The sequence below is a fragment of the Mandrillus leucophaeus genome, unplaced genomic scaffold (assembly GCF_000951045.1).
Source record: "Mandrillus leucophaeus isolate KB7577 unplaced genomic scaffold, Mleu.le_1.0 Scaffold146, whole genome shotgun sequence".
Lineage (NCBI taxonomy): Eukaryota > Metazoa > Chordata > Mammalia > Primates > Cercopithecidae > Mandrillus > Mandrillus leucophaeus.
In genome coordinates, this window is record NW_012101432.1 from 2083278 (window position 1) to 2107746 (window position 24469).

The 24469-nt window shown below is 42.9% G+C and overlaps 1 protein-coding gene across 5 annotated transcripts in view; it reads right to left on the reverse strand.

The window, feature by feature from the left end:
* Positions 1–20220, reverse strand: part of CASP10 (caspase 10, apoptosis-related cysteine peptidase) — a 48996-nt gene extending 28776 nt beyond the window's left edge. For all 5 annotated transcript variants that reach the window (XM_011974507.1, XM_011974503.1, XM_011974508.1 and 2 more), the window contains exons 1-5: positions 19796–20220; positions 17420–17761; positions 15720–15813; positions 10393–10528; positions 5631–5740 (exon numbers count right to left, since the gene is read on the reverse strand). In XM_011974507.1, the coding sequence (XP_011829897.1) occupies positions 5631–5740; positions 10393–10528; positions 15720–15813; positions 17420–17754 (675 nt within the window). In that variant the 5' untranslated portion in view covers positions 17755–17761; positions 19796–20220. The remainder of the gene's footprint in view (positions 1–5630; positions 5741–10392; positions 10529–15719; positions 15814–17419; positions 17762–19795) is intronic.
* Between the last annotated feature and the right edge of the window lie 4249 nt (positions 20221–24469).

A 24469-nucleotide genomic window follows, 5' to 3' on the forward strand; every position in this document is an offset into this window, starting at 1 on the left:
TCCTAAAATGTCAGTGCTGGAAAACCACATTTTAGAAACCACTGAATTTCTCAGTCAACAAGCAGAATCGTGTGTGTGTGTGTGTGTGTGTGTGTGTGTGTGTGTGTGTGTGTGTTTCTACATGCATGTCAGTATCGGAGCACAAAACTAGTTGAAAAACTGGGTGGGAAGAGTTACATTTAGCAGACAATTTAACTTAGAATTCGGGAATCCTAAAATGTCAGTGCTGGAAAACCACATTTTAAAGAGCTTCTGGGACGACCAGGCACAGCAGCTCATGCCTGTAATTCCAGCACTTTGGGAGACTCAGGAGGGTGGATCACCTGAAGTCAACATGGTGAAATCCTGTCTCTACTAAAAATACAAAACAAATTAGCCAGGCATGGTGGCGGGTACCTGTAATCCCAGCTACCAGGGAAGTTGAGGCATGAGAATCATTTGAACCCGGGAGGCTAAGGTTGCATTGAGCCAAGATTGCACTCCAGCCTGAGTGACAGAGCGAGACTCCATCTCAAAAAAATTAATTAATTAATTAATTAAAATAATAAAGAGCTTCTGGGGGAGTGGGGAGGTGGGAAGGGGTTTGCAACTCTCTAAACGAAGCTATGCCCATGGCCAAGGAGTTGGCCCATAAATGTTGGTTTAATTGGATTACAGTAAAAGAATCAAGGGGAGCAGCCCCTCTCCCTCAATACCTCAATCAGATATCTAAGCGCTTTTCTAGGATTGGAATTAATTTAATCAAGGGCTATTTTCCTAGAGAAAAGAAATCAGTTTAAGATTTTATAAATAATTGCAATTCTGTCTTATTTCCCATTGGGGGAGATGGGGAATTCAAATGAACAAACTCACAGCAAGCAGGCGGAGGTGTTACCGTTTCTTTTAATTAAGGATGTACTTAATCTCTGAAGATCACTTACAAAGTGCCCTCCCAAAGCTGAGAGTCCCTCAAATGGCTAAATACCTCCACCTGCCAAATGGGGTTCAGGGCAGAGCCACAGAGCAGGCCTCTCCCGGCTATGTCACGTCCTGATTGCCTGCATAGTCTTCAGGTGGGCATTTGCCCAGCCTTTGCCAAACTCCAGGAGCTACAGGTCATCTGGCCAGTTTCCACTGTCTCCTTCATTTAAAAAAACAAAAACACCTTCCTGGGGAGAAAGGAGGGTCCTTCTTTATAGTAGAATGCTGATAGCCAACGTACGAATGTGGAGAGAATACTGGAGTCAGAAAAGCATTGTTTTACAACCAACATGGTAAACGTTGGATCACACAAGAATCATCAGCGGACGCTCAATCTAGGGGGAAACTTTTCATGTGCAGCAGGATATTTACAGAATCTTAAAATGTCTCTCCAGCACTTGCTTATTAATTGTGTGGGGAAAAAATAGTAATTATATAAAATTAACTACAGAGTGATGATATTCAGAAAATATCTTGACCAAATAATCAAAATTAGCACCACGAATAGGGGGGCAGATGGACATGCTATATCTCCAGATGGGATGCCATGAGAAAGACACAAACATCACTTCGGTGATATTCTGGCCAGAATGTACAGCTTGAATCTAATTATGAGGAAACACCACATGTACCAAAGATAAGGAAAATTCTATTTAATGAAAGGTGGGAGGAGTGACTGCATTTTTCAAAAGTCTTGATGGCATAAAAGAGGAAATTAAATGTCATAACAGCTGTGGAAATGTTCAAGATTAAAGGAGACTAGGCCGGGCATGGTAGATCACGCCTGTAATCCCAGCACTTTGGGAGGCTGAGGCAGGCAGATTATTTAGGTCAGGAGTACGAGACCAGCCTGGCCAACATGGTGAAACCCCATCTCTATTAAAAATACAAAAATTAGCCGAACGTGGTGGTGCACACCTGTAATCTCAGATACTTGGGAGGCTGAGGCATAAGAATTGCTTTAACCTGGGAGGTGGAGGTTATAGTGAGCCGAGATCATGCCACTGTACTTCAGCCTGGGTGACAGAGTGAGACTCAAGATTAAAGGAGACTAAAGGATCATGACAACTAAATACAATATTGTATTGCATTATATTGCATTTTTAATTTTTATTATTTTCTTTTAGAGAGGGTCTCACTATGTTGCCCAGGCTCACCTTGAACTCCTGGCCTCAAGTGGTCCTCCCACCTCGGCTTCCCAAAGTGCTGGGATTACAGGTGTGAGCCACCACACCCAGCCTTGTGTTGTATTTATATAGGATCCTATGTGGAATTTTGTACTAGATGGTTTTAAAACTGTTAAGGATATTATTGGGTTCAACAGACAAAATTGGAATATGGACCATTGATTTGATAAAAGTATTATATTAACATAACTTTACTGGCATTGATAATTGTGTTATAGCTCTGTAAAAGAATATCCTTATTATTAGGAAATACACACCAAAATATTTAGGAGTAGGCCGGGCGTGGTGACTCATGCCTGTAATCCCAGTACTTTGGGAAACTGAGGCAGGCGGATCACGAGGTCAGGAGATCGAGACCATCCTGGCTAACACAGTGAAACTCTGTCTTTACTAAAAAATACAAAAAATTAGCTGGGCATGGTGGCGGTCGCCTGTAGTCTTAGCTACTCAGGAGGCTAAGGCAGGAGAATGGCGTGAACCCAGGAGGCGGAGCTTGCAGTGAGCCAAGATCACGCCACTGCACCCCAGCCTGGGAGACAGAGCGAAGACTCCATCTCAAAAAAAAAAAAAATTTAGGAGTAAAAGGCCACTTATGTTTACTCTCAAAAAGTTCAGAATGTATGTAACTTACTCTCAAAAAGTTCAGAAAAAAATTATGTGTGTGTGGAGAGAGAGGGAGAAAGAGAGAGCAAGTGTGAGTGAATGCACAAAAATAATAAAGTAAATGGGGTAAAACACCAACAACAGGTAGGTAAATCTAGGAAAACAGTACATAGGTATTCTTTGTATTATTCACATTCTTGCAACTTTTCTATAAAATTGAAATTATTTTTAAATCTAAAAATTATAACTGTAAAAATATCAGACCATGACAGTAGTAAAGAAGCCATAAAATAATTTTTAAGAATAAAAAATAAAGGCCAGGCATGGTGGCTGACACCTGTAATCCCAGCACTTTGGGAGGCCAAGGTGGGCAGATCACTTGAGGTCAGGAGTTCGAGACCAGCCTGGCCAACACAGTGAAACCCTGTCTCTATTAAAAATACAAAAATTAGCCAGGTGTGCTGGTGTGCGCCTGTAATCCCAGCTGCTTGGGAGGCTGAGGCAGGAGAACCGCTTGAACCTGGGAGTTAGAGGTTGCAGTGAGCCATGATCCCGCCACTGCACTCCAGCCTGGACGACGCGTGAGACTCTGTCTCAAAAAAAAAAAAAAAAAAGAATTAAAAATAAAACTTCTACAAACAACTGAATTAGAAAATGAACAAAGGACTTAGACATTTCTCTAAAGAAGATATACAAATGGCCAAAAAGCACATGAGAAGATGCTCGACAGCCCTAGTCATTAAGGAAAGCAAATCAAAACCACAAGGAAATAGGGCCTCACTTCCATTAGGATGCCTACTACCAAAAATGAAAGAAAATAATACGTCTTGGTGAGGAAGTGTTGCTGAGGATGTGTGCACAGTTGGTGGAAACGTAAAATGGTACAGTCACTGTGGAAAATAGAATGAAGGTTCCTCAAAAAATTGAAAATAGAATGACTATATAATCCACCATTTCCACTTATGGGTACAAACACAAAAGAATTGAAAGCAGCATCTCAAAGAGATATTTTTACACCGACATTCATAGCAGTATTATTAAAAATAGTCAAAAGGTGGCAGCAGCCCAAGAGTCCATCAATGGATGAGTGGATAACAAAATGGAGTACAGTAAGTCCTCACTTAGAGTCATCAGTAGGTTCTTGGTAACTCCGACTTTAAGTGAAACAATGAACTGTATGCTATAGAAACTTAACTCTTAGGGTTTTTTGTTATCGTTTTTTGAAACAGGGTCTCCCTTTGTCACCCAAGCTGGAGTGCAGTGATGCAATCTCAGCTCACTGCAACCTCCACCTCCCAGGTTCAAGCTATTCTTGTGCCTCAGTCTCCCAAGTAGCTGGGATTACAGGTGTGCGCCACCACGCCCGGTTAATTTTTGTATTTTTAGTAGAGATGGGGTTTCACCATGTTGGCCAGGCTAGACTCGAACTCCTGGCCTCAAGTAAGCCGCCTGCCTTGGCCTCTCAAAGTGCTGGGATTGGAGGTATGGGTCACCATGACTGGCCAACTCTTGATTATATCAATTAGCCTATGATAAAATTGGTTTCTTATGTGGTATGTGGCTGGGCGTGGTGGTACATGGCTGTAATCTCAGCACTTTGGGAGGGTAAGGCGGGAGGATTGCTTGAGCCCAAGAGTTTGAGATCAGCCTGGACAACAAAGCGAAACCCCACCTCTACAAAAAAATTTAAAATAAAAATAAATACATTATACAGTATGCTATCACTTAAAGTCAGTTTCCAAAAATCTATCAACCTTGTAAGTGAGGACTTACTGTATATACACACAGTGGAATATTATTCAGCCTTTCAAAAGGAAGGAAATTCTGAGATATGCTACAACTTGGATGAACCCTGAAGACTTTACACTAAGTGAAATAAGCTAGTCACAAAAGAACAAATACTGTATGATTCTACTTATATGAGGTACCCTGAAAAGTCAAATTTATAGACAGAGAAAGTAGAACCGTGGTTTCCAGGGGTTGGAGGGAAGGAGAAAATGAAAAGTTATTGTTTAATGGGTACAAAGTTTTACTAAAAGATGATGAAAAAGTTCTGGGATGGATGGTGGTAATGTCTGCACAACAATGTGAAGGTGTTTAACACATTACTGAACTGTATACTTAAAATTGATTAAGATGGTAAATTTTGTTACGTGTATTTTACCACAATTGAAAACAAAAAACAAAAAATTTCCCAGACCAAGCTAACTCATTGATGCTGACAGATGTTGGCAAAGAAATTACCCAAGTCTGCTGGAGGAACCACAGATCCCAGGGAAGACTGTCACATATCTCCCAAGGATCATGATCACATTGTGAGGAACAGACTGCAAATTCTCCCAACGTTTCCCCTTCCACCCATCCTTTCAGAGCGGAGCACCACAGAAACCAGAAACCCTTGCCCTCTGGGTTGTCCAGTTACATGCTTGGCAAACCTCTTGTTCAATACAGTAAGAATTGCAAAACAGTAACAGCAGAACATTAAACAAAGCTCTGTACTTGAACTCTGGAATTACTATCAGGCGCCCTGTACTCCATAGATTATATGTCCCTAAAGCTGGCTCTAATTGCATCCCACAGATAAGAACAGAGGAACCATTTCAGAGCAACTCAAGGGTGTGTGGAATCAGTTCAGACTAACTAGTGAGAGTTCAAACTAACTAGCTCTCACTAGTCGGCTAGTGTCAGTCAATTGTTAAATTTTCAGAAAATGTGCACTCTGGTTGATATCATGTTGTTTACTTGCAATCACCATGGCGAGAGCATTTACAGTAAATGGTACAAACCGGAGCCAATCTCTCTTTTTCTTTTTGGGGGGTTGGGGGGGGTTGGAGGGTGGAGCCGGTTGTTAAACATTGACCAGCACACCACTGAACCTACCGGTAAGGCTTCCAAGAATGTTTTAATGTCTGTTTGGGAAACTAGTTCTTCCTCTCCTTGATACAATGACTCGGCTTCCTTGTCTACAGGAGGTGTCACTATCTGGGCAGCTGAAAATAAAATCACAGACAGGAAAATAAAAATTACCTTCTGACTAGTAGCAATCCAAAATAACCAGCCATCAAAAGCAGCCATCAAAAATAATTATTTTGAAGAGAATTGTAATTTTTTTTTTTTTTTTTTTAGTCAGGGTTTCGCTCCTGTTGCCCAAGCTGGAGTGCAATGGCATGATCTCGGCTCACTGCAACCTCTGCCTCCCAGGTTCAACCAATTCTCCTGCCTCAGCTTCCTGAGTAGCTGCAATTACAGGCACGCCACCATGCCCGGCTAATTTTTTGTATTTTTAGTAGAAATGTGGTTTCACCATGTTAGCCAAGCTGGTCTCGAACTCCTGACCTCAGGTGATCCACCCGCCTCGGCCTCCCAAAGTGCTGGGATTACAGGCGTGAGCCACTGCGCCCAGTCTGAGAATTGTAAATTTCTCATTGCATTTGCTTATGGAAGCCTACATATATACCCAGAAAAAAAAATGTGTAAATTTATAAATTATTTTTATTCCTTGTATTGTTTTATTTTCTTTTCTATTGTTTTTGTTATTTTATAATTTTATTAGTTCCTTAAAATTACTATATATTTACTAAATCGTATTTCAAAACTTATTGTTGTTTTAAGCTGCTAAAAAAAAAAAAAGTTATAGTGCTTAATGTACCAGATAATTGCCAAGTAGAGATTTCAAAAGCATTGTCTCAAAAAATAATATCAGAATTCAGGCTATAATAGCGAACAAAGAAAGAAGGAAAGGAGGGTAAAAAGAATGTAAGAAAAAAGAAAATCCATTTAAAAGTGGTAATTATATAAAAATGTTATAGCCATAAAATGATTTCTAAGGGACCATTAATAAAAACGATCTATATCTGTATTATTAATATATTCATGAAAATGTCAGCTATGGCCGGGCATGGTGGCTCATGCTTGTAATCCCAGCACTTGGGAGGCTGAGGTGGGTGGATCACTGGAGGTCAGGAGTTCAAGACCATCCTGGCCAACATGGCAAGACTCTGTCTCTACTAAAAATACAAAAATTAGCTTGGCGTGGTGGCAGAGACACCTGTAATCTCAGCTACTCAGGAGGCTAAGACAGAAGAATCGCTTGAACCTAGGAGGCAGAGGTTGTGGTGAACCGAGATCGTGCCATTGCACTCCAGCCTGGGCAACAAGAGCGAAACTTCATCTCAAAAAAAAAAAAGTCAGCTATATTATGTGGGGGGAAAAGCAAGTTTCAGAATATGATTAGCATGGTCTTTGTTAAAAATATACGTGTCTCTCTCTCTGTGTGTGTGTAATATCTCTGTACACTTACAATTGTTTCTATATAGAAGGAAATCAATAAGTATATATTCCAAACAGTGGTTATCTTTGGGAAATGGGTTAGTAATAGAAAAAGAAGAAAAGGAGAAAGACTTTTACCTTCTACACTCTATGTTGCTTTAATTACTTGAATTTTTATTTAATTTTATTATAATTATGTACCTTATTTTAATAACAAATTAAAAATACTAGGCTGGGCGAGGTGGCTCATGCCTGTAATCTCAGGACTTTGGGAGGCCAAGGCGGGTAGATCACGAGGTCAGTAGTTTGAGATCAGCGTGGCCAACATGGTGAAACCTTGTCTCTACTAAAAATACAAAAATTAACTGGGTGTGGTGGTGCATGCCTGTAATCCCAGCTACTCGGGAGGCTGAGGCAGGAGAAGAATTGCTTAAACCTGGGATGGGGAGGTTGCAGTGAGCTAAGACCGTCCCACTGCACCGCAGCCTGGGGAGAGTAAGAGTCTGTCTCAAGAAAATACCAAAGCAAACACCAAGGCTCAAGATAACTTAGAAAGTTAGCCAGGTGGTCCTTAAACAAAGCCAGTGTCCTCGCTTGGACTTTGGATCACACACACTTACAGGAAAGTCTAAACTCTGCACACCTACTCTTTTCAGTCCTTTAGACTTTCATCTTAACAGCAGAACTAGGCTCAAACTCTTAGAACTAAAGAAAGTCAATATTAAAATATCAATAATGATTGACACCCAAAAGAGATCACACACAGGTAGGTTATAGAAAAGAAAAATCAAAATTAGAATTCTGCTGATATAAAGCTCAGTCCTGGGCCAGGCTCAGTGGCTCACGCCTATAATTCCAGCACAGATCACTTGAGGTCAAGGGTTCAAGACCAGCCTGGCCAACATGGTGAAACCCTGTCTCCATTAAAAATACAAAAATTAGCTGGGCATGGTGGCAGGCATCTGTAATCCCAGCTACTCAGGAGGCTGAGGCAGAAGAATTGCTTGAACTTGGGAGGCGGAGGTTTCAGTGAGCCAAAATCATGCCACTGCACTCCAGCCTGGGTGACAGAGCAAGACTCCATCTCAAATAAAAATAAAAATAAAAATAAAAATAACAAAGCTCAGGCCAGGCACGGTGGCTCACGCGTGTAATCCCAGCACTTTGGGAGGCCGAGGTGGGCAGATCACGAGGTCAGGAGATTGAGACCATCCTCACTAACTCGGTGAAACCCCATCTCTACTAAAAATACAAAAATTAGCCGGGCGTGTTGGCGAGTGCCTGTAGTCCCAGCTACTCAGGAGGCTGAGGCAGGAGAATGGTGTGAACCCGGGAGGCGGAGCTTGCAGTGAGCTGAGATCATGCCACTGCACTCCAGACTGGGTGACAGAGCGAGACTCCGTCTCAAAAACTAAAAATAAAACAACAAATTTCAGTCTTCAAGACTCACTGAGGCAAATGTAATCAACTACATAGAAGCTAGTGTGTCTTCTTTAGAATTTAAGTATCCAAAATAATATGACCACTTGCCCTTTGTTTACTTCATATGGGATATGACATTACAGAAAAATGACAATGTGTTTAGAAAAAAACTCAGAGCTCATGTGAGGATTTGAAATGTTCTTTCCATATCAACCTTCTGCTTTCTCATTTGATAATTTGATGATAGAAAGAACTGCTTTTATTCTTCATAACTTAAATTATGCATTTGTTCATCATTTTATTGCTTGAGATTTTATCAATTTGACAACAGTATATTTTGCTCCTCAACTCATTCTGTGTTAACCAAATTCTTAGAGAGACGTTTCCTCTTAGCTAGTTTCATTTTCAACCAAAGAAATCTGCACACTAGAGTCACTCACTGAACTAAATTAAGGGTGTGGCATAAAAGTTTCATGAATATACTCATGCGTTTTTATGTATAGCTCTTGTTTAACAGTGGAGAAATTGACTCAGAAAAACACAGATATTTAGCGTATTGACACGTGGTGAGGCAGCCAGGTTTGACTTCTGCCCTGTGCTTCTACCTGTATAAAATATCACAGCAGAACTATCTTTATCAGACAGACTTGAAAAAAAAAGAAACCCACAAGAAAATAAAGTTCTTCTTTGATAGTAGTTTCTGAGAATGTGAGGTCTTCCTGACTTTTCTCTCTGAGAGAGTCATAGTAGCTACATGTATTGAATGCTTACTCCACGCCAGACATGCATTTTACAGAAACTATCTCCTTCAAACCTCACAAAAACCTAGGAGGTTGGTACTATTATTATGCCCACTTTACAGATGGGGAAAGTGAGACATAGAAAAGCCAAAAAACTACCACTGCACCACTAGTCAGCGGAGTCCCGGCCATCCGACCCCACAGACTCCACTCTCACCCCATGCTATCCTGCCTTCTTTTTCATGTTATTTCAGTTAAAACAAAATTCCCTATACTCTCACTCCCATATTAGAATCAGAAAAAGACATTTGTCTAAAACTACTTCCCTGCACTGAAATATAAGTTCCAAGAGGGCAGGAGCTTTGTTCTGTACTTTGCTATACCCCCAACTTCTAAAGCAGTGCCTAGTACGACATATGAACTCAACCAATATGTGTTGAAAGAACAAAGGGGGAGATTTCTGGCTTTCCTAGCAGAATATTATCGGAATGATGAGTAAATATCACACACGGGCCAGGAGCGGTGGCTCACACCTGTAATCCTAGCATTTTGAAAGGCCAAGGTGGGTGAATCACTTGAGGTCAGGAGTTCAAGACCAGCCTGGCCAAGATGGTGAAACCCTGTCTCTACTAAAAATACAAAAATTAGCCAGGCATAGTGGCAGGCTCCTGTAATTCCAGCTACTCGGAAGGCTGAGGCAGAAGAATCACTTGAACCCGGGAGGTGGAGGTTTCAGTGAGCCAAGATCACACCACTGCACTCCAGCCTGGGTGACAGAGTGAGTGAGACTCTGCCTCAAAACAAAACAAAACAAACACACAAACAAACAAACAAAACATCATGCATGGCCAATTGCTTTAAGAATTTCCATAAGGCCAGGCGCGGTGGCTCAAGCCTGTAATCCCAGCACTTTGGGAGGCCGAGATGGGCGGATCACGAGGTCAGGAGATCTAGACCATGCTGGCTAACACGGTGAAACCCCATCTCTACTAAAAAATACAAAAAACTAGCCGGGCGAGGTGGCGGGCGCCTGTAGTCCCAGCTACTCGGGAGGCTGAGGCAGTAGAATGGCATGAACCCGGGAGGCAGAGCTTGCAGTGAGCTGAGATCCGGCCACTGCACTCCAGCCTGGGCGACAGAGCAAGACTCCATCTCAAAAAAAAAAAAAATTTCCATGGTCTGGTCCAAGTTAGCAAGCACAAGCTACTTACCTTTCTCTCTTTTGTATTTCTCTATGTTTCTCAAAAATTTAGGTACAACCATTTCGCAGAGGTCCTCCAAGCATGTCAGATTATCTTCATCTATTTTATCTTGTTTCTCTAGAAGTGCCAGGAAACTTAGGGAGGTCTACAAGAGAATCAATAGAGTTACATTTACTTGCCTACTGATTATCCACTCACTCAGATGTTACCTGCATGGCCAGTAGGCACTAGGTTTTGCACTGATAAATAAGATATAACAGCATCTGCCCTCAAGTTGCTCAGGGGTGTAGGGGAAGAGGTGTTACCAAGCAAATCTGTATACAATCTATATTAATACCAGATACCAAATATATATAACTCTATGCAACAGGGACAGTGCTTGCTGTATATTAACAGCACAACAACTGATTGAGTAGCTACTATTATATTCCCCATTTTAAAGATGAAATAATTGAAGCACAAAGAAGATCCAGTAACTTGCCCAAGGTCACAAAGCTAATTAATGGCAGAGCTGGTACAATCTGATGCCAAAGTCTATTTTATTAACCACTGAACTCTAAGTCACAGCTTTAAGTGATACTGATTAGGAAACCAGCAAAAGAGGGACACCAAAGAAATGAGGGGAAAATGTTTTGAAAGAATTTTATATTTGGTATTTTAAAAGAAAAAGAATTTTCTGAAACAAAAAATCACAATTTGGCTAGTATTATTTTTTTTTTATTTTTTTATTTTTTTCGAGACGGAGTCTCATTCTGTCTCCCAGGCTAGAGTGCAGTAGTAAAATCTTGGCTCACTGCAACCTCCACCTCCATTCAAACCATTCTCCTGCCTCAGCCTCCTGAGTATCTGGGATTACAGGCTCATGCCACCACACCCGGCTAATTTTTGTATTTTTAACAGAGACAGGGTTTCAACATATTGGCCAGGCCGGTCTTGAACTCCTGACCTCAGGTGATCTGCTCGCCTTGGCCTCCCAAAGTGCTGGGATTACAGGCATGAGCCACCTGCCAGGCCAGAAACTCATATCTTGACAACATCCTACCAGGAGGAATAAAGGGCTAGGATGTGATTACAGAAGCAATGATGGAAATTCATTATACTTTCTAAAAGTTTATTAGATATTTAGTACATCACACACACACACACACACACACACACACACACTTAAATGGGACCTGGACATTAGCTTAACACCACTCTGGTGAACACTAGCAGCAAACATCCGAAAGCTCTTTTTTTGCTTGTTTGCTAAAGAGTAAGTTCGGGTGTGGTTTCCTTTAGACTCAACGTTCTATGCTGATTGCTGTGCTGAGAACGGATTTCCTGACAGTTGTGAGATCTCTCAGGACATGTGTAGGCCAGCTATACTGCTTACATTTCTATGAAAGCTATCAAAGAGAAAGCCAAGAACGTCCCTCAAAGGCAAGGTTATTTGTGCTCCCCCAGAGAGACCATATGAATTTAGAACCTTTCCGTTTTGGCTGAGAGGTGTTCAGGCCCTTTTCCAATGGCAGGTAAGTAATTTATTTCTGTGATAAGGTCTTTTGCAATTGCAGTTGCAGATAATGCAGCCTCACTGAGCCCTGGTGTGGAAACATCTGTGTTGCTTAAAGACTGTCCCTTACACACTTCCAATGGCTGGCCTAATTGCAAAATCCAATACACATCAACCTGAATTATCTGAGGTGTGTAACTCAGCCACAATTTTGACATGAAGAATGAGATCTCCCCATCCCCCAAACAACAACAACAAAAAAGCTGAGATCATTTGGAATCCAAAGAGGAAATGCGGTTTTCCTGAATTTGACCTGGTAACATCACAGTTCCATGCCACAGCTAAGCAAAACAGTTATGTTTCCTTTTACTAGTACTGAGAAAAACAAAATCAACTGGCCACCTGAGCATGTGCCTTTGATTATTTAAAAGCTATTTTAGTAGGGGAAAGATGTTTGGAATGCTACTAACCATAAAAATAATTCTGGCCGGGCGCAGTGGCTCACGCCTGTAATCCTAGCAATTTGGGAGGCTGAGGCAGGTGGATCACTTGAGGTCAGGAGTTCGAGACCAGCCTGGCCAACATGGTGAAACCCCACCTCTACTAAAAATACAAAAATTAGCTAGGTGTGGTGGCGGGCGCCTGTAATCCCAGCTACTTGGGAGGCTGAGGCAGGAGGATCACTTGAACCCAGGAGGCAGAGGTTGCAGTGAGCCGAGATGGCACCATTGCACTCCAGACTGGGCAACAAGAGTGAAAGTCTGTCTAAAAATAATGACAATAATAATAATTCTGTAGCCACAGATGTCTTCAAGTAGAGTTCTAGAACCTCTGCAAGCAAAAGAGAGAAAAAAAACATTTTCCAGCTTTTCTTGTTTGAAAACTAATACTCAGTGTTTCGAATATCAGAGATTGCTTTAACAAATGACCTTTCTCTCATCCCTCATCCCCCACCTCATATTGTTCAGAGAGTCCCTAACATAGGACGGGGTATAACAATAAAAAGTGGTCTCATTTTATGTGTAAACCTAAACACTGGAAAATGTGTGAGTGGATGCCTTGACTTGGGAGAGAATGTTATCAAAACCACCTGGAGCACTTGTCAAACTACAGGAATCTCCTCTGACTTTGAGAAATTCTGTATTTAAGGTATAATGCTACCATGTTAGCAGGTAATTGCTTTGCACCACTGCAAACGTGGGCACTGAAATTTTATGGCAAAAGCAGAATATCCTTACACTGCTTTATAAAAATAATTCCCTAAAACAAAACCGCCTGATTTTTTAAATTCTCCAAGAATTACTAAACCTTTAGGTTGTGTGTGTATGTGCGTATTTGTAAACACATGTGTATATATGTAGTGTGTGTATATATATTTAGCCAAGAGCAATGAGCCTGCCAGCATCTAGTTTATGGTCTTGCCATGACATCTGTCATTAAAAGAAGCCAGGGCTTTTGGGAGAAATGAGAGATTCCAGGACTGGGCAGAAAATATACAAGAAGAACCTGTGATATTTTTGCCAGATAGTAAAGAAGCCATCAAAGACTACTAAGGTCATGTCAAAATGACTTAGGAACCAAACTGAAGACGCATCCCCTGGGAAAAAATGGGACAACTGAACTTTTTTTTTTTTTTTTTTTTTGAGACAGGGTCTCACTCTGTTGCCCAGGCTGGAGTGCAATGGCACAATCATTGCTCACTGCAGCCTTGAATTCTCTGGGCTCAAGTGAGCCTCCCATGTCAGCCTCCTGAGGAGCTGGGACTACAGGTGCACACCACCATGCCCAGCTAATTTTTGTATTTTTTGTAGAGACCGGGTTTTGTCATGTTGCCCAGTCTAGTCTCAAACGCCTGAGGCTCAAGTGACCTGTCCACCTCCACCTCCCAAAGTGCTGGGATTACAGGCATGAGCCACCATGTCCAGCCTCAGTATGAACTTCAGTAAGGATAATAATTGCAATAGGTTGAAATACCTCACATATGTTTAAATCCATGAGTTTAAATTTATATATATTTTGTAATGGGTCACCTGCGGAGAATAATAAGAAACCAATTAACTTAAAAACTGGATAACTAGGCGGAGCACAGTGGTTCACGCCTGTAATCCCCAGCACTTTGGGAGGCTGAGGCAGGTAGATTACTTGAGGTCAAGAGTTTGACACCAGCCTGGCCAAATGAAACCCCATCTCTACTAAAAATTCAAAAATTAGACAGGTATGGTGGTGCATGTTTGTAATCCCAGATATTCAGGAGGCTGCGGCAGGAGAATCACCTGAATCTGGGAGGCAGAGGTTGCAGTGAGCCAAGATCACACCACTGCACTCCAGCCTGGGTGACCAAGAGAGACTCCATCTCAGGAAAAAAAAAAAAAAAAAAACCCCAAAAAACTAGATAACTAAACAAAAAGAATCAGGGATTTACCTATAAGCTGTATCACTGGGTAACCAAATAATGGATGAGAGGAAAATGAAATGATAGAATTCTAATAACTGGCCAGGTGCCGTGGCTCACACTTGTAATCCCAGTACTTTGGGAGGCTGAGGCGGATGGATCACGTAAGGTCAGGAGTTCCAGACCAGCTTAGCCAATATGGTCTGGAAATACAAAAAGTTAGCCGGGTGTGGTGGCAGGCTCCTGTAATCCCAGCTACTCGGGAGGCTGAGGCAGGAGAATTGCTTGAATCCAGGAGGCAGAGGTTGTAGTGAGCTGAGATCGTGCCATTGCACTCCAGCCTAGGTGACAAGAGTGAGAGTCCATCTCAAAAAAAAAAAAAAAATTCTAATATCTCCATTTTTGCAACCCCTCAAAATTCAATATATAAACTGGTTGAACATCAACAGTTGCTAATATCAAAGATAAAGAGAGAGAAAATCAGGTACCTCCTGATGAAAAAATAACACTACCTATAGTCCTGCCAAACGGATCTGACCTGAGTCTGATGAAGCCTCTGGATTCAACTGCCAGTCTGCAGGAAATGCAGAGGACAGAGGAACATGCCAAACCGCACCACGAGTGTGCAATTCGCAAAACCCAACCTGTGAGAAACTCCACAGGCCAACCACCCAGAGATTCTTCAACAGATACATTTTAAGAAAAAGAAAGAGATTTGGGGGCAGGGAGGAAATCTAACCTATAGATTAAAAGGCACTTGAAAGAAAAACTGGACAAGGCCAGGCACAGTGGCTCACACCTGTAATCCCAACACTTTGGGAGGCCAAGGCAGGCAGATCACTTGAGGTCAGGAGTTCTAGACCAGCCTGGGTGAAACCCTGTCTCTACTAAAAATATAAAAATTAGCTGGGTATAGTGGTACATGCCTGTAATCTCAGCTACTGGGGAGGCTGAGGCAGGAGAATGGCCTGAATCCAGGAGGCGGAGGTTGCAGTGAGCTGAGATCGTGCCACTGCACTCCAGCCTGGGCGACAAAGCAAGACTTTGTTTCAAAATAAATAAATAAATAAATAAATAACACAGCAGATGCCAACAGAAGTGAGCATTTACTGCATGCTATACCAAATACTGGCCTCGTGCTAACGCTTCATGCACATTGTTTCAGCTAATTCTCCCAAAAGTCCTAGAAGGAAATCATACAATTGCCCACGATTTTACATCTAAGAAAATAGAGACTAGAAAAATTCAATCATTGGCCTCACAGCACAGGTTTAGAATTAGAATCAGGACCAGAATCTAGGCTTATCCAGCACCAAAGCCAATGTTCCTAACCATTGTATGATACTGTCTCCCACAAAAAATAAATCTCCCTAAAAACCCTTTCCAGCATCTTTCTAATCATTGATTAAGACAGTGCTCACACAGACCCATTCTGTATGACCCACTCACCATTTCGGTTTTGGGAAGAGAGTCGTTCAGAAGGAAGATCATGTTCTTTAAGTCCTCTGAGTCAATGCCTTGTGACAGTTCGTAGAGCAGGTTTCTAAGACACATACCCAAAATGACAAATAAAGCCTTACACTTGCAGAGGGCACCATAATCAATCAAGTGCTTTCATAAATGTTTTCTGTCAGTTGAATGATCAACTCTATGTGTAGACAATTATTAATCCCATTTATAGATTCAAAAAATTAAAACTTTCAGTTTCTAAGTAATTTGTTTAGATAAAGATAACACAGTAAGTAGTAGAAGCAGGCCTTCTGACGCCAAGTCTAGTGCTGTTTTTCACCACACTAAGAAGGCATATTTAAAAAAAAAAAAAAAGGCATAAAACACAGTTCTGACATGCCCTCCCATCTCCTGATTCCATCTAGAAATTCAGGCTTACTTTACAGGCCCTTAGTAGAGAGGATCCCAGGCCAGCCAAGGTATAGTCGATTGTATATTGAAAAGGGAAGAAAACTATCCCAGCTTCGAGATAGTCATATAATCCAAAACCAGAAAAAGTGAGGATTTCATCCACATACTAACACCCCTATGTGTCAGAGACTGTCCCTCAGATGTTTAGCCAGAAGAACGGAAATATGGATTTCTGGAATTCATCATTCCTTCCACTGACTCAAGGGCAACTCAGGTTCTGGGAGCCAGCTCCACCGCTAAGGCTTAATGTGTTCTAATCGCACAGACCATAAAACACCCTCCAAAGGCTCCTCTTCGTGAGGTTCTCTGATGTGGACACTATGTCAGTGAACAACTTTAAACACTGTCATCAGCCTGATGCAGTGGCTTACACCTGTAATCCCAGCACTTTGGGAGGCCAAGGTGTGTAGATCACTTGAGGCCAGGAGTTCCAGATCAACTTGGCCAACATGTTGGAAATCCCGTCTCTACTAAAAATACAAAAATTAGCTGGGTGTGGTGGTGGGTGCCTGTAGTCCCAGCTACTCAGGAGGCTGAGGCAGGAGAATCACTCGAACCCAGGAAGCGGAGGTTGCAGTGAGCCGAGATGGTGCCACTTCACACCAGCCTGAGTGACAGAGCGAGACACCATCTCAAAATAAAAATAAAAATAAAACGCTGTCATCCATGATAAGACCAATGCCTAAATTTTACCTCTTTGGGCAAAATGCCTGTTTTTACCTCTCTGGATTTCCACCCAAAAATATAGAAATTTCTATAACTAGACATGCTAGACATGGCATAAATGACATCCCTCTCTACCCCAGAAACTCATCTCTTTTTTCATCTTGCTTATTTTGCTCCAAGTATGCATTACTCTCTTCTCAAGACCCCAGGAAACACATAGACAGACTAGTGGATCCCAGGAGGGAGAAGATCTGCACGTGTGGTGGCTGGTAACCAGGGAAAACGCAGGCTCTGCCACACTGAGGTGGGCTTCACTGCCAGTGAGAAGTAAAACAAAGGGAAGCCACCTCTAGGCCCAGAGTTTGGTCTTGAAGTTTTGCTGACCTCCCAACTCTCAGCTCATTAGCATCAGAGGCTGAGAAGGAGGTTTAGAATCTCCCGGTTTATCATCCAAGGAGGTAGATAACCAAAAGATCTTAACTGCAGCTTCCTTTCAAAGCCCAATGGCCAGACCGAACACTAGATGGGAGATCCTCCCATCTCCACCATAGACCTATGCTCACCTAAATAGAGAGACTTTTCCTTGGATAGGTAGCAATTGCTCCACTTTCTCTTCGGTATAGTTGAGGTACTGCAGCAGCTTCTTCTGCCCTATGATATATAGGAGTTCCGCTAGGAAGAAAGAGTCTCCCTCACTCAGCAGATCCTCGGCCAAGAGATGTTCAAAAACATCTGAGGCCGAGCTGGATTTCTCCAGCTTCTTGTTGGGAACCAATCCTATGCAGAGAAACTTGAGGCGCTCCACATCTTCGACCCCCAAGTCTGAATCAATAATCAGAAGCTTCTTACGAAAGCTCACTTTACAGTTTTTATCTGAACTGGAACCTTGAGATTTCATGGCCAGCCTGAAAGGGACAGAGAGGTGGGGCAGGGCATTAGAGAGTGAGGACATATGGCCCCCTGACTTCCCAGGCCCTCCCCTCACCACAGCCTCCTCCGTTCCGGGCATTAGACTTTCCTGGAAGTGCTGACAAATAAAAATTACTGCGAGGCTACTTCAAAAACCAACAGCCCAGAAAACTTTTCCCCCAACACTTGCAAGTTACTTTTTAGGAAGCTTGGAGGGTGCTTATATTGGAACTCGAATCACCTTGATTTTTCCCCAAATCAAAATGTTCCCAGAGGGAGAAAGTTAAGATGGAGGGACACAGCACAACTTCCCTCAAGCCTGGTAGCCTGATTGGAGCCCTTACATTCATTTCCACCAAGTGGCAGAAATAGCACTTGGATCTATGCTTTAAGTTTTAGACACAAAGCAATCTGGGGGAGGCAGCGTTATCCTTATGATCTATCAACCCAAAGACAGCGAGGTACCATGAAGTATGTGTGTTACATCTTTACTTCAGACTGCTACCTGTAAGAGGGCAGGCCTTTATCTTACAGAAAGGGAAGGCGTAATCCTAGACCTCAAGCCTGAGCAACATGGCGAGACCTGGTCTCTACTAAAAATACAAAAAATTATCAGGGCATGGTGGTACGTGTCTGTGGTCCCAACTACTCAGGAGGCCAAAGTGGAAGGATCATTTGAGGCTGGAGGGCAGAGGTTGCAGGGAGCCATGATCATGCCACTGCACTCCACCCTGGTGACAGAGTGAGACCCTGTTTCAAAAAGAAAAAAAATAAATAAAATATCCTAGACCTCAGCAGGAAAGGGTGGCTTTAGACAAGAGTTGCTCAAATCAGTGTAGGAAGTTACAAATTACATGAGTTGGCTGCTCTGTCTATGGAGTAGCCATTCTTTTGTTTCTTTGCTTCTCTAATAAACTTGTTTTCACTAAAAAAATACAAATTACACGAGTCAATGTTTCCATCTGACCAGTTTATAAACTACGCTATTCTCTATACTAAATTTCATCATAATCAGAGGAGCAATGCAGTGATAAAATTTTCATTGTAATATTATTTATTCTATAAGCATTTGAGGTATATAGTTATTATGCAGAACTTGGCTATTTTTAGAAATAAGAAAATACTTTATAAAGGAAAGAACAGGTGGGGTGCCGTGGTTCACGACTATATAATCCCAGCACTTTGGGAAGCCAAGGCGGGTGGATCACTTGAGGCCAGGAGTCCGGGACCAGACTGGGCATGGTAAAACCCCATCTCTACAAAAAATACAAAAATTAGCCAGGCATGGTGGTGCACGCTTATGGTCCCAACTACACCAGAAGCTGAGATGGGAGGATGGCTTGAACCTGGGAGGCGGAAGTTGCAGTAAGCCAAGATTGCGCCACTGCACTCCAGCCTGAGTACTGGAAGGTGAAAGAACGAGACTCCATCTTAAATAAATAAATAGATAAAGGAAGGAAAGAAGGAAGGAAGGAAGACATAGCAAAAATCAAAACCTCCATAACAAAGAGTCGTTATATCGAGGTGACATAACTATAGATAATACATATTTCCTTCTGGGCTTCCAACTGAATTTCTCAAATTTTATGCATATGTGAACACACACATTACTTTTGGTGTTAAAGGAAACAAAAAAAAACCCACAAAAAATGTCATTTTTAATTGTGATAATCCAGGGGGTCTTCCCTGCTACTAGCCCTGAGGTCAAATGAGTGGTTTATTGGAGACACCTTTCTATTCTACCGCATCTTGCATTTGCCTTGTGGTTTCTTGACAATTCCGATCTTTAGTTTTAGTGAGTCTACCAAACTTTGTCTCTGTGAGCTAACATATTTCTGCCCCAGTAAAAGGCTATGTTGGAGGCTTCCGGATTTTTTAACTTTTGTTTTCCCAGGCATGACAAAGAAATCTAAGAAAAAATAGTGCCATTGCTGACAAGTTTTTGCAAGTTTCTGCAACATGAAGCCATGAAGCAAAGGAAAAGATCCAAGCATGAGACTCTGGGGTAAGAAGGATCGTTAATTACATACCTTCAGATCAAGCTCCACCAATCCTCTGGAGGTAAACGATTCTCAGGGAAATTGCCTGAAAACAAAGTTTTAAAGAAAGTAGAATCCTCTGTGTGCTCCAAGGTCCAAGGAAGCTCCCATTTGCTTGGGAAGAGACTTCAAGATTTGCTGATCGTTAAGTGAAAACTGGATCTTCAGGACTAGGTAGCCTGATATTAATTTCCTGCTGATGTCATCATTGCTTATCTGCCTTTTTCCCTCCCATTTTCCAGGGTTAAGATAACTTTGACAAACAGCGTCTCCTAAAGGCTAATTTACAACTTTCTCACTGTAGAGCTTGGGGTTTCCCCAGGTAAAGCAAAAGCTTCCTGGAAAGGAACCCGTGGAAGCCAGGAAGTGCTCCAGGCTTTCCTCTGATCTCCGTTTCCTTGGTAAGTCAAACACGGGAGCATCTATTTTCCTAACCATCTCCTTCCCCAAACACACTTCACTTTTCAAATAAAGCCAAAAAGCTCATGAAATAGTTGTCGGCCATGTTAACCCTTTCTTATGTCCACATGCAAATAAACAAATTACTTTTTTTTTTTTTTTTTTTTTTTTGAGATGGAGTCTTGCTCTGTCGCCCAGGCTGGAGTGCAATGGAGCCATCTCCACTCACTGCAACCTCTGCCTCCTGGGTTCAAGTGATTCTCCTGCCTCAGCCTCCTGAGTAGCTGGGATTTCAGGCATGTGCCACCACGCCTGGCTAATTTTTTGTATTTTTAGTAGAGATGGGGTTTCACCGTGTTGACCAGGCTGGTCTCAAACTCCTGACCTTGTGATCCACCTGCCTCGGCTTCCCAAAGTGCTGGGATTACAGGCGTGGAGCCACCGTGCCCGGCCCACAAATAGAATTTTTAAGAGATAAAAGAAAAGTGGGGATTCACTTTCAGATTTTGTGGGAGAAATTAAGAAATAAAAAGAAAAAGAAAGGAAAAAGAAAGAAAAGTGGGGATGGTGAATTACAAGCCCATTTAGAGGTAAATGCAAGAGACTCAACCGATTTGTGGCAGACAAAACTGACAGTATGTGTTCTCACAGCACATTCAAACCAGCAGGAAAGTGAGACTTTGAAGACATTATTGCTAATAATAAAAACAATACTGCACACTAATATTGCAACTACCGTGTGTCAGGTACAGGGCATTTACAAATATTTACTCATTTCACCATCCCAACAACACTCGAAGATAAATTCTGTTACTATGACCGCCGCTTTAACATGTGAAAACTAAGGCACAGAAAGGTTAAGTAATTTGCCCAATGTCACACAGTGAGTGGCTAGAAGAGCCAAAATTTAAACCAGCAAGTTTGGATCAAAGTCACTACACTATAATTAAGCTAACTCAAATGTGCAGCACTCTGGAAAGAGGTACAGAGTCTTAGAAAGATGTTTTTTCTATGAGAAAAAAAGCAAGACTTACGATGCTTTGATTACAAATGTATTAAAATGTCCTTTCCATGTCCTAGGCATCATTCAGAGAACTTCTGTGCTTAAGAAAGACAAGTCCTGGGGCCAAGTGCGGTGGCTCATGCCTGTAATCCCAGCACTTTGGGATGTTGAGATGGGCAGATCATGAGACCAACCTAGCCAACATGGTGAAACCCTGTCTCTACTACAAATACAAAAAAAAAATTAGCTGGGCGTGGTGGGGCACGTCCGTAATCCCAGCTACTCGGGAGGTTGAGGCTGGAGAATAGCTTGAACCCAGGAGGTGGAGGTTGTGGTGAACGGAGATCACACCATTGCACTCCAGCCTGGGCTACAGAACAAGACTCTGTCTCAAAAAACAAAAGAAGAAGAAGAAGAAAGACAAGTCCTGGCCAGGCACAGCAGCTCACACCTGTAATCCCAGCACTTTGGGAGGCTGAGGTGGGCAGATTGCTTGAGGTCAGGAGTTCAAGACCAGCCTGGCCACCATGGTGAAACGCCATCTCTACTAAAAACATAAAATTTGTTAGGCTTGGTGGCGCACACCTGTAATCCCAGCTACTCAGGAAGCTGAGGCTGGAGAATCGCTTGAACCTGGGAGGCAAAGGTTGCAGTGAGCCAAAATTATGCCATTGCACTTCAGCCTGAGCGACAGAGCAAGACTCTGTCTCAAAAAAACAAAACAAAACAAAAAATACCCTTCTTGGGAAAGGAGGGGCTGGAGCACAGCAGGCTGGGTTACTCACTACCCCAGTCCCAGGGAAGGTGGGGCCCTGATCCTAGAATGCTGCAGCACAGTGAGGAGGGGGCCCCAGCTGACTGTAAAGCGTGTAGGGACCACCTTCTCTGCCTGTTCTGTTGGGACCAGGCTAGTCTATTTGTCCCAGCCTGGGGCTCCCCCTGTGGTTTCCAATTTGCAGTTACTTTAATTTAAAATATAAATATTATTTTCTAGAAAATAACTTAAAAAGAAAGAAAGACAAGCCGTAAGTATTGGTCTTCTATTTAGCTGTTTTATTATAAATATTACATTTATTGGGCCATTTAGGGAGGCAATTTATTGAAACTATCACTTTCTCTCACCCTGTTCATAAAGTATATTAACTCTTTCAACGTTGATTCAATAATATTAAATATTTAGCAGGCAATTGAAAGCCCTGAATTGGGCACAATTGGAAAGCAAAGTGACCTGCTTTCCATAATAACTGACGGCAGATACTACCATTTCTAAACTTCTCTGATGAACTCATAAAAACTCCCAGCCTTAGTTGGCATTATTATCCACATTCAACAGATGAGGAAACCCAGATTCAGAGAGGCAAGGAATCTTGCCACCATCCCAAAGCTACAAACAAGAATTCAGGGTTCAAACGTGGGTCTCTCTGACTCCAAGCCCTTCGCTATTGATCCCCGGGCTACCACTGCCCGAATCTCAGTATGACATCGTGTAGTATCTGTAACTGTGGGCAAGGGGTGGGGATGCCGCAGCGAGTCTTCACCTCGGTGCCACATGGGCTTTAAGAAGGGACAATCCAGTCAGACATTCCTTGGAGGAGGAAGTATTTGATCTAGGCCTGGAAGGTAAAGGTAGAATAAAGACCCAGGAAGTAAAACTGAAACTTTTATCCTAGTACTCCAGGGAAACATCTGAATCAGGTTACAGAGGGGAGATGGTGTGCAGTGCAGATGTTTGTACTCAGCATTTTCTACTTCCTCCTACACACAGTTACTGAAGGCATGGTAATGGTGGTAGAATAAACACGTCTTACAATCTCTTTCCTGATTGGTTGCAGTCTACTGAGTCCATGGGAAGGGCCAATCAAAACCTTGATGGCCTTTTGTAGATGTGGATGTCAACGACTGCTTTAGTTCCACATTAGTAGGGGGTAGTGGTAGCAGTGGTTGGCTTTCCTTTACATCCAATCTCTGGTCCAATTTCCCCACCCTCTGTTTGGGTAGACTTTAAAGAGTAATGACTCCTGACTGGGCACGGTGGCTCACACCTGTAATCTCAGCGCTTTGTGAGGCCAAGGTGGGTGAATCACCTGAGGTCGGGAGTTTGAGACCAGCCTGACCAACACGGAGAAACCTTGTCTCTAATAAAAATACAAAATTAGCCGGGCATGGTGGTGCATGCTTGTAATCCCAGCTACTCAGGAGGCTGAGACAGGAGTATCGCTTGAACCCGAGAGGCAGAGGTTGTGGTGAGCCGAGATCGCGCCATTGCACTCTAGCCTGCTAAACAAGAGTGAAACTCCGTCAAAAAAAAAAAAAAAAAGAATAATGACTACTAAAGGATAGGCATAGCGATGAGGGAGGAGGAAGGGATATAATGGCTAGAGAAGAGCTCAGAGCACTGAAACCTCCACCCCAACCTATGAGGGTCCTCAGAAGGTCTTGAAGTAAAAAGTCCTCTAGATTTGACACCCCCAACCTCCAGGACCCCCTTATGCCCACTTTGCTCCATACCTTTGTTACAGGTGTCAATTTTCTGGCCAGAAACTTCTCTGGCTGCAGCAGCTTTGCCCAAGTTCTGGCCTGCGTCTAGGAAGAATGAGGTATGCAGACAAGTGAGGGGTGAACAAGATGAAGAAGAGCTTTATTTAGTGCTAGAACAGCTCAGAGGAGGCCCACAGTGGGTAGCTCTTCTCCGCAGGCAGGTCGTCTGTCCAGTGCTCAGTTCTCAGTGGAGAGGAGGCCCTGAAGAGGGTGGCTCCTCTGTGCTGGCAGGTCGTCTCTGCAGCTCTCAGTGGAGAAGGTAGCTCTTCTCTGGAGCCAGCCATCCTGTTGTCTCCAGCTATCAGCAGTGAGTACTCCTCTCTGCAGCTGGTCATCCCGCCACCTCTCTGCCCTCTTCGTCCTCTGGCCATCCTCTGCCCTCTCTGGCTGAGCCCAGGGCTTTTATGAACCTCAGAGGGAAGGAAGTGGCTGCCAGTTGGTCCACTGGCACCCAGAAGAGGCACCATGAGTCCCTATTCCAGTCCACAGGACTGGCAGCCCCACGCCCAGCCTTCAGGCCCTCCCTGGTCTGAAGGCGGGCTTTGCTGGGGACCTGCCCCCTTTCCACCCAGGACTCTGTCTGCCACCCATTGCCATTCAAGGCCCCAGGGCTTGGCCCCAACCCCACTTCAAGATTGGAGCAGGTGCCAGGAGTGAAGAGAGGCCAGGCAGTGGGAGCAGACACCCACAAGACTGCAGGGACGGGGTGGGAGGGAGTCCTTCTT